Source organism: Hippocampus comes, unplaced genomic scaffold (genome assembly GCF_001891065.2).
Source record: "Hippocampus comes isolate QL1 unplaced genomic scaffold, H_comes_QL1_v1.1 scaffold41, whole genome shotgun sequence".
In the NCBI taxonomy this organism is placed as follows: Eukaryota; Metazoa; Chordata; class Actinopteri; order Syngnathiformes; family Syngnathidae; genus Hippocampus; species Hippocampus comes.
In genome coordinates this window covers 3,158,565-3,171,329 of record NW_017805153.1, presented here as the reverse complement: position 1 = coordinate 3,171,329, position 12,765 = coordinate 3,158,565, and the positions used below count along the sequence as shown (strand labels likewise).

General features: G+C 42.0%; 1 protein-coding gene across 1 annotated transcript in view; it reads left to right on the top strand.

The window, feature by feature from the left end:
- The window catches only part of slc9a8 (solute carrier family 9 member 8), a 24,294-nt gene extending 14,363 nt beyond the window's left edge, over positions 1–9,931 (top strand). Inside the window, exons 5-16 of the mRNA XM_019868423.1 lie at positions 2,251–2,334; positions 3,266–3,367; positions 3,486–3,520; positions 4,884–5,027; positions 5,457–5,598; positions 5,693–5,798; positions 5,894–6,010; positions 6,094–6,176; positions 6,269–6,380; positions 7,062–7,282; positions 7,758–7,904; positions 8,618–9,931. Of these exons, the coding sequence (XP_019723982.1) occupies positions 2,251–2,334; positions 3,266–3,367; positions 3,486–3,520; positions 4,884–5,027; positions 5,457–5,598; positions 5,693–5,798; positions 5,894–6,010; positions 6,094–6,176; positions 6,269–6,380; positions 7,062–7,282; positions 7,758–7,904; positions 8,618–8,731 (1,407 nt within the window). The 3' untranslated portion in view covers positions 8,732–9,931. The remainder of the gene's footprint in view (positions 1–2,250; positions 2,335–3,265; positions 3,368–3,485; positions 3,521–4,883; positions 5,028–5,456; positions 5,599–5,692; positions 5,799–5,893; positions 6,011–6,093; positions 6,177–6,268; positions 6,381–7,061; positions 7,283–7,757; positions 7,905–8,617) is intronic.
- The last annotated feature ends 2,834 nt before the right edge of the window (positions 9,932–12,765 follow it).

The window sequence follows — 12,765 nt, the reverse complement described above, 5'->3', positions numbered from 1 at the left end:
ATTCTCTGTATGCAGTCCCTATGCTTGACCTACTTTTAAACAGCTTGTAGTTAGACTAGTGTAGATTTGTGTTGACATGCTGTTTTGGGGTTTGAGCCCTGAATAAGTGACAAAAATCGATGAAAAAGAAAGGCTGAGATTTCAGACATCTTTTTTGTCATTAGTAACAAATTTCCTTTCGGTTGATTTCCAGCTGTACTGGATTATTTCTTCTTCTTTTTTATTTCAATTTTGTTTTTTAATTAGGTGGCCGCTTTTTCATATAGGTCTTGAAAAAAGCTGTTACTTACCTGTGGCCACAGCATTTGAATGAGATCTCCTTTTGACCTGCCATGCCAACGCTTGAAACAGTGTTGTTGTTTTGGCTTTTGCATCATTCTGGTAGCGTACCAACAAGTAAGTGATTTAAACATAACCGCGCACAACGTGTGCTTTGCTCAGGTATCAAAAACTAGAACTATTCGTCGTGGGTATGCTGTGCCTGGAGCTGATGACTGCAGACTGTGTTCGCCTCCATCTGCTCGTGGGGTCATTGGGGCATAGAGGCTCGAACAAGCTGTCAAGACTGCTGCCTATACACAAAGGGAGAGATTGTTGACTAGATGGACTAAATATGGACCGGCCCTCTTCGATCTTTCTGACAGAAAACTGATACAAACGTCCAGTCAGCCACCACCCAGAAATAGATCGTTCCCTCTTTTGCTTCTCTAATGCACTTAGTGTATTGAGTCTAACTTGTGCTAGGCGAAATTATGGACATTTCTGCTGAACAGTTTGTTACTCAGCTCCTTCCTCGGCTTCTCGGTTTTTGCATTAATCTCCAAGTGAATGTAATGCATGGGCAGATGACGCATGTCCATCACATCCACTTACTAGTCTATGTGTGCGTGCGTGTTCATAGTGCATATACGGAAAACTTGTTCATGCAAGAACACATGGTGTGTCGTGCACAGACTGCGTGGCAAGCAGAGAGCAATGCACGGGCAGATGAAGCCCACGCCTGACCTAGACTGGCCCATTTAGCTGAGATGCAACAATGATTTCATTATCGCACCAAAATGATCAGAAAGCTAAGGTCTCAGGCATTGTGTATGTGGATTCTTCTTTGGGGGAGGTTCACATGTCTTTTTATAGCATGTGTGTATGAGTTTCTCTGTAATTCTGTTTAAATTCATGCGTGAATTTGCTGGCATCGGCTGTGTGCGTGCGTGCGTGTGCGCACATGCGTGTGTGCGCCAGTCATCCAGAAGCAAACATACTAATATGTCCTGTCAGAGAAAGCACTTTTTTTTCCTTGCCGTTCAGACTCGGCTCCTCTCTTCCTCAAATGTCCACAGCCAAGTATTAAAGCCAACTGATGATTGGTGCCACTAGAGAAAGGACTAAGAAATATTTGTGGTAGATTTAGTATGAACAAGAAGCATGTGTTCATTTCATTTTCTGCGGGGTGTATTAGCATCAAGTTCACTGTTTGAATCAAGCGATGTTTGTGGGTGTTATTTATTAGACACTACACCCTCTTTACGCAAGCGACATGTGGCGCATTCAGGGTACTTTCAAAATGCCAACGCACCGTGCCGTTGTGCACATTCATCTTTTTTCTTCAATGAGAATGTTTTAAAGATTGAAAGAAGCCAAAATCGAAATCATGGTTAAAATTTCCATTCATCGTCCAGCCCGACCAGCAATAGTTTCCGAATATCCTAGTCAGCAGTACTGTAGACACATTCCCACACGGTGGTTAAATGTTTCATCTTCGATTCCACATTTTGGGCACATTGCAGGACGTAGCCCGGCCCGATGGTGTTCTTGAGTTTCTGTCAGATTGCAGTGTCCTGTAAGGACGACCGCATTCAGTAGATTTCTACTCACACCCATGATGCTTTTGCACACGCGAATCGAAGGCCTTTCAGTGCTTTGCTTTGTTCTTTTGTGGGTATTTACACAGACAAATGTGCGGAACTAAAGCAACAAATCCAGTTGATGTAACTTCCTAAAAATGGAATCTCAGATTACTCTCTTTTTGGATTTGGTGGTTTTTCATTTCAGGATATTCAAAAACGGTTCATGCTAATTTGCATGTCGAATTTCCCAAGAGCTACAAAAATGGCCATTGAGAAGCATTGTCCTGGTTTGCTTTTTCACTATTAGCTTGCTAAAATATAAACAGTACCGGTATATTTATTTTTTGTTCATTGCTTTTACAGTGTGAAATATTGCTTGACTTTTCCTCTTTTTGCTTTCCAAAAGGAGGAGGAAATGTTCCGACCCAACATGTTCTTCCTTTTGCTCCTGCCACCAATCATCTTTGAATCAGGATACTCTTTACATAAGGTACTGTACATCAGAATTAAGAGTTTGTGAAAGGACGGTTTCTTCCCACATTCCAAAAACATGCTTGGCAGGTTAATGGAACACTCGCCTGCGATGCGATCCTCGTGAGGATAAGCGGTATGGATAATAGATGGATGGATTGTATAAATTGTCTTTCATAGCCATTGTTTTGTGTAACTTCAGAGTGTGCACAACAAAATTAAGCATATGTCTATACAGCACAGGTCCCCAACCTTTTTGATGCCGTGGACCTTTTCAAACAAGAACGTGGTTTCTGAGGACCGAATTGTCGAAGTGATGCAACAGGATTGTTGTGTTGCTTGTTTTTCAGGACTTAACTTGCTCAACGGCTTCATTTACTCAACGCCGCTGTAGTGCCACGCAAGCAACGGGGGGGAAACAATCTTGTCAAAATAGTTTCATCTTGGGAAGATAACAGCAAGTCATGGCTGTTGCATCAGCTGCGTGTTCAGCTGTGGATTCTGTCATTGTTAACTTCCTTTTTCTTTTACTTTCTGTGTACATCGTCACCTTGCAAACCAAAATAGGGAAGGAAAAGCCGGACTCGGATTGGCTGCTGTCACGCACGTTTGTTGTGTCTGATCGTTCGCTGATGCTCACAGCCGGTCACCGTAATACCATAATTCTTGATCATTTAATCACCGAGCCATATTTATATATAAGGTAATCAACAGAGCAAGGAGTATTTTGGGGCTGATTTATATGATACACTGCAGAAAAAAAACCCACATTTGTTTGAAACTGGAAATGTGTCCAAAAAGCTCAAGGCAGGCTAATACTTTTGCAAGGCGCTGTACGTCACCCGAAATTAAAATGGTTCACAGACATCCTGACGTTATTTGCTGAGAGTATTGTTGTGACTAACGTTGCCTCAGCACTGTACTAAAAGTCTGCCCCCCTATGTGTTTAGGGTAACTTCTTCCAGAACATTGGCTCCATCACCCTGTTTGCTGTGATTGGTACGGCTATCTCGGCCTTCATCGTCGGAGGAGGCATCTACTTCCTTGGACAGGTAAGATATGCTCAGGCCATGGTTTTGTCATCGAAAATAAAGTGTGATGCCTTTCCTCATGTTTCACATTGCTCAGTGTTGAGTATCCTTCCTTTTTTTTATTTTTAAACCTCCTTAGGCAGATGTGATCTACAAGATGACCATGACAGATAGGTGAGACTTTGCCTCGTTTAACAGCCTCTATTATCGTAAAGTAAAGAAGTGTAGTACAAAGAGCCCTTACGTATCATTGCTATCATTGATTATTTGTTGTTGTTGTTGCTCCAAATTAATTCACTGCTGTTTCTTCATTAAAATGTGAATATTACCAGATTCAATCACTGCTCATTTGACGTGCAGATATGATTGTACTGTATTTTATAGAGTCAAGTTGCATTTGTAGTAATTCTATGTTGAAGACAGCCATCTCCCATCTTCACATCTGTGCTATTGGGGTAGTCCGGTCTCACAACAGAAGCCTTAGCTTTGGTGATAATTTCAAAGGGTCAGTTTGCCACAAACGCAATATTGGTCATCACCCAAAGAACACCATATAAACAGTTAAGCATGGTGCTTGAAACAGCATGCTTTGGGGGTCTTTTTTTTTCCTCCTTCAGCTGGAACTGGATCCAAAAAGCCTTTCCACACTGCAGCTAGTTTATTTGCTGTTCACCGCCTGCAGGGCGTATGGACAACGGCACTCCGATACAAGCCCATATTTGCAAGCGGTTGCTTAGCAGCCTACCAGGAAGTGCCATGGATGCTTTTCCTGATGCTTGGTCTGTTGCTGTTAGCACTCTGAAATGTCCCCACCAAGCCCTCTCGCATTGGATGGCCGCCTGACATCACCGCGAAGCCGCTTCAGAGGTGAAAATAAATCAATTTCAGGCATGGCACAACGGCAACCTTGCGCAATGATGGAATTTTGTATTGGGAATTCCATTGCAGCACATAGAAAATGAATGGCTTTGTCAAGGGAGCAATGCAGTTGCAGTGTGAAAAGGTCTTTAAATCAAGGTGGCGGGAATTTTGAAAGCATTCAGTGTTGGCACAAAATCTCGGGGCTTCTGCTCGAAGGAAGAAGGGGGGGGAGGAAACGCCTACGAGAAGAGCTGAATTTAATTTGTGGTTAATGAGAGGCACTTGAAGTGGTGGCAAGTGTGCACGGACTCCAGTTTAACGTGGGTTCGAATGTGATTGGTTGATTGTGAATACCACTACATACCCATTTGTAAAAAGATGCGCACATTTGTCCAACCACATTGTTTCAATTTTATTTTACTTCATTCTGTAATAGATTTTCGAGGTTTTTTTTTTCCTGTAATTGAGTCATACAGTTTATTCTGAAATTGTTTTGGTCAATTTTTTTTTTTTTTTCCTTTCACAAAAACTCAAATAATGCAACTTAAATGGAAGTCTTCCTATATTTTATGTTAATTTTGCTTCTCTGATTCCTCTCAGTTTTGAAACAGTAGTAGTTTTTTTTATATCACTGATTAACTATTGTCTACTTAATATGACCTTTTTCTTGCTGTAGTTTTGCCTTTGGCTCACTCATCTCCGCCGTTGACCCCGTTGCTACCATTGCCATCTTTAATGCACTCAACGTGGACCCTGTCCTGAACATGTTGGTGTTTGGTGAAAGCATCCTGAACGATGCAGTCTCTATCGTCCTCACAAAGTAAGAGTCCATTTTCACTTTTCTTTTGGCTTGGCAAGGTTGTTGCACGCTGGCATATTAGTTGCTCATGTGCAACTCATCAGTTCTTTTTTATTTTTTCCCCGGCCATCGTACTGAATTCAACTTTTTTTTTAACCATATAGATGATTGATATCCAAGTATGACAGAAATATTCATTATAAAGTGTAGTTGTTCACATCATGTATTTTGTTACTTTTTATGCATGCTGTCGCATATTGTCCATTAATGTGTTTTTTTGTGGCAATGCACTACACATTTGCCAAAAAAGTCATTCAATGAGTTTGGCTGCAAGAGTATCCACGTTGCATTTGGAGAGTCGAATAGGTGGAGTTTGTCTGCCCTCCAGGGCCAGTTGAAGGTATTACTAGTCTTGGTCACCACATGTTGTTCTCTGTCTGGTGTTTTCAGTACCGCTGAGGGTTTCTTCTCCCGCTCAGACACAAGCAGGGTCACAGGCTGGGAGACATTTCTGCAGGCAGTGGGTTATTTCCTCAAAATGTTCTTTGGTTCTGCTGCCTTGGGGACCCTGACAGGACTCATCTCCGCTCTTGTATCCACTTATGTTGGCGCTGTTTCTGTACAGTGTATTGAGTAAATAGCGGTTTTCAAGCAGCCTTATTGGTATTCCCTAACTGACACACCAGTTCTTAAAACACTTTGACTTGAGGAAGACACCCTCACTCGAGTTTGGCATGATGATCATCTTTGCTTACCTTCCCTACGGTCTAGCAGAGGGCATTAAACTGTCTGGTAGGTGCCCACTCGAAGGTCGACTGGATATCTTTTTTCCCCCTCCCGTAGGCTTGTAATATCTCATGTGAGCCTTGACCACTCTCCTTCCACAGGAATTATGTCCATCCTGTTTGCGGGAATCGTCATGTCTCATTACACCCATCACAACCTGTCTCCTGTCACCCAGATCCTCATGCAGCAGACACTGCGCACCGTGGCTTTTATGTGCGGTCAGTGACTTCCCACCGTCATTTCCCCATCGCGAATCTCACGACTGTTGCCGTTAAGCCGGTTTGTTCACTTTTCCTTCCAGAGACGTGTGTGTTTGCCTTCCTCGGCCTATCCATCTTCAGCTTCCCTCACAACTTTGAAATATCCTTTGTCATTTGGTGCATCGTAAGTGCTTTTGTTGTTCTGTTGACGTTCGGTGGCCGTGGCTGATGTCTCCCATCACCGTGAAGACTACCTCCCGTTTCGTCTCCTTCTAGGTGCTGGTTCTACTGGGCCGTGCCGTCAACATCTTCCCTCTGTCATTCCTCCTCAACTTTTGCAGAGATCACAAGATCACACCCAAGATGATGTTCATCATGTGGTTTAGTGGTGAGAGGAGACAGTCAACATTTGTTTTCCCAAGAAAAACAGGAAGTCATGCTTTAAATTGTTGGCGCTGTTAACAACGATGCAAAGAGGACTGTGTGCCTGTGATAATTAGGTTGTTCTCACAAAAAGCTGGTGATATATTTCACCTCGCAAGGGTTCGAATCCCTCTGAGTGATGAGATCTCATGAAAATCACTTTTAAATTGGCTAGTTTTATTCATCTAATCTCAATCTAATCAATCCCTTCCCTTCACATTTTTTGTTTTTTAAACAACAACCGTTTACCCAAGACGTAAATGTGGACTGAGTCTGTCTGTCGTGTTCATGAAATATCTTGCCAGCTCTACCACTGAACTATGGCTGACAAAATGGCTGACATACTGTAGCTGCGCTCAATCAAACTTCAAACGTTCGGGGATTATCACATATATTTCTTATACACGGACCAGCCACAACATTATTTCCTTGTGCTCATCATTTTGAGACTTAATGCAACTGCTGGATTAAATTATTCTGCCTTTCCAAAGACAATATATTCACATTCTCACATACAGGCAATTAGTGACTAACGTTTATATGTAGAGGGGCTTTCTAGATGCTCTATGGTGGGGGAAAGAAAAACATTAAGGGCCTCTTGATTTTACTCGTTTTGTTTTTTATTATTATTATTGCTGCACCTTAGGTTTGAGAGGTGCTATCCCATATGCTTTGAGCTTGCATCTTGGCCTGGAGCCAATTGAGAAGCGGCAACTCATTGGCACCACCACCATCATCATCGTGCTCTTTACTATCCTCTTCCTCGGGGGCGGGACCATGCCACTCATCCGCCTCATGGACATTGAAGATAGTCAGTCACGACGCAAGAATAAGAAGGACATCAATCTGAGCAAGACGCAGAAAATGGTAACGCACGCCGCGCTCATGCGCATGTCTTGCGTTGATACAAGCTGTGCCATCCTCTTCATCTTCTGCCATCAGACTGTTGGGTTTCTCTTGAGAGGGGGGGGAAAAAACATCAAAGGATTGGAGATGGTGTACGAAGGGCACACGATTTCCACAATGTAAACCGCTCTCATTGCAGTCACATGCTTAAACCACAAAAGAAATGCCAACTTGTTAATGAGTCGACATGACTGCTAAAAGTCATTGAGGCAGTTTGTTGTGAGTGCGAGATCATACAACTTGCATTTCTCCCTACTACTAAAATCCCTTTTGCCATCTCTTTACTCTCAATCCTCGACACAAGTTGTGTCGTTTGGACACCCCCCAATGGTCCACCTTCCTTCGCATCATCCTTTTCCCCCTCTGGCTAGTCAGTCAGCCCCTCTTTCATTTCTCTCAATTTATCTGACCCCCACCCTCTTCTTGCTCCCGTCAGGGGAATACTGTTGAGTCGGAGCATCTTTCAGAACTGACAGAGGAGGAATATGAGGCCCACATATACCAGAGACAGGATCTGAAGGGCTTCATGTGGCTTGATGCTAAGTACCTTAACCCCTTCTTCACCCGAAGGCTCACCCAGGAGGTAAGAGATGGCAAGAGAGACCGAAATCCTCCGTCACATGGGAGGCCGCTTCACCACTTTGCTGGCAATCCTTTAAGCCAATTAAAGTACTCTGCATATGGCTGAATGATGGATTTTTCAAGTTACAAAAAAGTGCCAGTACCAAACAGTTTTGACATTAAAACATGTTTTATCAAGCATTTTTTTCTTGGCTTATTGATATAGCTATACTTTGATGCACCCTGTAACCTGATAACATGGTCAGCTGTCCACTGTAGTAACCGCTGTCCCTGAAAGGGTGAATGGTATCCCACAGGGATACCATTACGCTTCTCTTTGCTTTTGTCTGCTGCACCTTTTGGATTAAAGTTGCTTGCGTTTAGAATTTCTAGATTGAGACCTTCACATCTTTTCAGTTGGGATAAAGTTGCGACATTTCTAAGTCAGACTGTAAGTTTGAGGGAACATTCAGCCCCACTAGGAAGAGCAACTACACTGCGGTTTGTATACTGCTTTTGAATCAGATTGCATGATGAAAATTCTGAAGATGTCCACTGGAATATGTTTGTAGTGTTTGTACTTTTGGTTGACTTGGCAAGAAAGGGATTTTTTTTTTCTTTCTCTCAAAGCTTCTCACTGCATTAATATAACTGAAAAGCCTTCTGGAATTTGACAGCGTGTTATTGGATGCGGTGCATGTTCACATGTGCTAACTTGTAATGTGTATTCAACAGGACCTGATGCACGGACGGATCCAGATGAAGACTCTAACCAACAAGTGGTATGAAGAAGTTCGTCAGGGCCCCTCAGGTTCAGAGGATGACGACGACGAGGCAGAGCTTCTGTGAAGTGAACACTTTTCCGCCAGATGGAAATACAAAGCGCTCACATATTCCACGGCATGTGAGAGTCACAAAGACTTCAGTCACATGCCCTTTTTTTTTTCTTTCCTTTTCAACTGCCACCATGGTGATGTGAAGAGATTGCTGGGATGTGTTCCTCTCGTGAGGAAGTTCAGCAAAATTGCACTAGCAAACACGCAAGGCAAAATATTTCTGTGAAAAGGATTGTTCCTGACTTGAATGTCACATTGTCTGCACCATAATAAGCAGTTAATTCAAATCACTGATGCTTGACACGACATCAGTGTGTTTGCCACTTGTAAAGTCACAGACTCTTTGAATCTAGGGAAATACAAGAACACCTTTCTTTTTATACTGGTCCTGCTTAAGTGAAAGTTTACTTTGTGTCAGGTGAAGAACATGTAATTGTGTCATTTTATATTTTATTACTCTATATTTCTGCCCGGGTGTCGTACTTAGTAAGCACCACTGATGAGCTGAAGCTTATTGAATGAGGGTAACATTTCATAAGTGCCAAATGCACACACCAGCTCCTTTTGGCAACGAAAAGAGAGAAATAAACATGAAAATAAAGAAACCTTCAGACTCATTACAAGTTGCTCCTGGATGAGATGTTCAATGTTTATTTATATCCCCGGGCAAGATTCCCATAACTTCACTGTGCTTTCAATACAACTGGAATTGTGGCTTGTGTAAAATTTACTGTGCTTCTCTAATCAAGGTCACTACAAATGAATTGCTGTTTATTTATTACAATGTTTGTTTGTGTGTTTCAGTGCTTTTATACAATCGCCTCAAGCAATGCCATAAATTAATGGTTGTCATCATGGTTTGCATTTATGGGAGCTCTTGATCATTTTGTAACTTGGAGAAGTTTCACATGATCTTACTTAACATCAATGCCGTGTTGATAATATGGTGCACCGCGGTCATTTTGTGGAAGTCTTTCAGGAGTTCAAATTGAAATGCTTGTATTATGTAGAGTCATGCCACATATGGGAACGTTTCAAAATATTGTTTGATTTTCTTCATCATGATTTGCCAGCCTAAAAGAAAATGTCATTAAAATATTGTATTCATGCTTATGCAGTTGGTACTTTTTCATGAATTACTGCATCCGTGCGTTGCATGGAGGTCATCACACAGCTTATGAAACTGATCCGGTGTCATTAAAGTCCAACTTCAGTTTGTCTGCTTTACTGGATCTACGCTCTTAGTTTAGGTTTGGCAATACCCCATGGGCTACAGTGTTGGAAGGTTTGCTGGCTATTCAAGCAATGTAATGGCATGTTTGCTTAACAGATGCTTTTGGAAGCGGGGTCAGGTGTCAAGTCCTGCTGCTGCATGAAATCAGGATTTCCAGAAATCTTGCCACTAGATGGAAGCAAAGCATGTGTAGAGTGCCACATCAGTAGCTGACAATATCTGCACCCTCATATTTTGACACACACAAAGAAAATAAATGGCTTAACCATCTCACCCTGCTGGCCGCTTCTGCTAAAAGTTGAACAGATTGTTCATTTCTACGCTTGAAATTAAATGAATACTGTACACATAATTGCTATTTGGTTTATTTTGTGACAGCTTAATATAAAAAATTAAAAAAAAGAAACGTGAGAAAACTGACCAATCGTCAAAACTCACATGCACGTCTCTTCTCATGCCCACTTCCCCTGAAAATGTCATCTAGAATTAAGCTTTTTCTTCCCCATTGACTCACTATAGATAAAAAAAGCTGAATGTGCTTTAATGTTGGAGAAAATATAAGTTGCGCAGTGATCTCCGGGAGGGCAGGTGCTCAAAGTAAAGACTGAAAATAGACTGATGGTTTTCTGCACCGCTGGCCAGAGTAGCTACAAACGAAAATGGGAGAATAGTTTCGACAAGTATTATATGATCACAACACATATGCATTGGAAATGTTGCAATGTGAATTATTGACTCTTCTGGTGACAGTTTGGAGACTAGGAGACTCCTTGTTGAGAGAGGCTCAGCTGCTGCAGAATTAAATATTGACAAACTATAATCTGATACATCTAAAACATGCACACAGTGACATTTCATATACATCCATCCATCCATTTTCTGATCCGCTTTTATCCTCACAAGGGTCGCGGGGCGTGCTGAAGCCTATCCCAGCTGTCTATGGGCAGTAGGCGGGGGACACCCTGGACTGGTCGGCAGCCAATTGCAGGGCACACAGAGACGAACAAGCATCTGCACTCACACTCACACCCACACCTAGAGACAATTTAGAGTGTTCCATCAACCTGCCATGCACTTCCTCCCTGATCACTTAGGTTTCTTGTGAAAGCTGGAAGTGGAGGCAGATTCTACAGCGAAAAAAAATCATTTTGGAAAAGTGATTTTGGGGACCAAGACTATATTTTGTTTCGTACTTATGCTATAGCAGATCTTTCCAAATCATGCAACTTCTATTTGAATAAATTAGTTTCTCAGGTAAACTGCGATGCATTTTCCCGCCTGCTAAATTCAAACCAATATGAAAATAAAGCTACCTAAATAATAGCTGACAGGGTTGAAGTGGGCTGTAACGTGTTGAAAAGGTTTTATTACCATTGCATTACTTACAGCTCAGAACACTTTATTTTTACAGAATGCCCATGGAGTGGAAAAGAAACACATATGGCTATGCTGGGGTAATATATGATCAACCTGAAATAATAAAAACCAGCACTCAAAAATGCGCACTTGAAATGCTTCCAGGGGTGTCGATATAATCTTATGGACGAGATGGTGACTTGAGAAACAATGCTGCAAAATGGATAGTTGCGGATAATTGTCCTTCAGGAGAGCGTCAGTATTGATTATATTCATTTCAAATACTGCCCTGTACTCTACCGCAATTTTGCAACCCTTGAGGGGTGGTTCTGAATCCATCGAGTCGGTCTATGCACAAACGATGCCATATTGTTTGAATCTGTTGTTCTTTATCGCCGTCATTAACAGTTGCTGGTCACCTCCTTGCTTTGCGTGCATCTCCTTTGACACACGCTTATAAAATGCTTGCGACAATTCAAAGAAACAACTCAAGGAAACCCATGAATGACCTTTTTCTTTATCTTCAAGGGCAACATGGATGAACTCCGACCGTATGCTCCCTGCATTCTAATGATGTTGAAATGTGTGAAATTGCACAGGTGCAGAGGAGTGCAGCACACCCAGCAAGCATTCAGCTGAAAAGGTATTCCTTTCTCATAATGACCGCAACTTATCCACATTCAGACAGGACCTACTGGATGTTAACAATAACAAGATATTATGTTGAACACAGCGACGTGCAGAAGGCGAGACTGTGGGTGCCTGGATTCATCTACTGAGCCACAGACAAGACGTGGGATTTAGCCACAATATAGAGGAAACATGGGCATAAAATAATCATTTTTGGCCGTTAAATAGATATAACGGGCGGACAAAATTCTAATTTGTTGGTTAAATTGGACATTTTTGTCAGCAAATGGCGAGCACCTTTGCTGGAAACTGTTCTGAAATTTAAGTGTCATTCAGTATTCTGTTCTCATCAATTACCTGTACAGTACGGTTTTTGAGAATGTCTTTTTCGCTACAGTAATCCCAGCCTAAAAGAAAATTCAATCCCTCCAATATCCAAAACCCCCACCTCTACCTTACTATTTCCTTCCATAATAGGAGCTCTCATTTTGCTTAACTAAGTGTTCAGAAGGGCGCCATAATTTTCTAACCTGTATGGAATACCCACAAATTAGTGCACACTTTATATTCGTTCCACAATAATAATAATTTTTAAAAAGTTATCTGTGCCTCCTTGTCAACTTGGAACACCTGGCCCTCCAAAGGTCTCCGTATGCCCCCGGTTGAACAGAATTGCACCATGAATCTAAGCATTACTGTGGTAAAATGAGACTGAAGGGGGGAAAGAGTAACTCAGGATGAGTGACACACACACACACACACACACACACACACACACACACACACACACACACACACACACACACACACACACACACACACACACA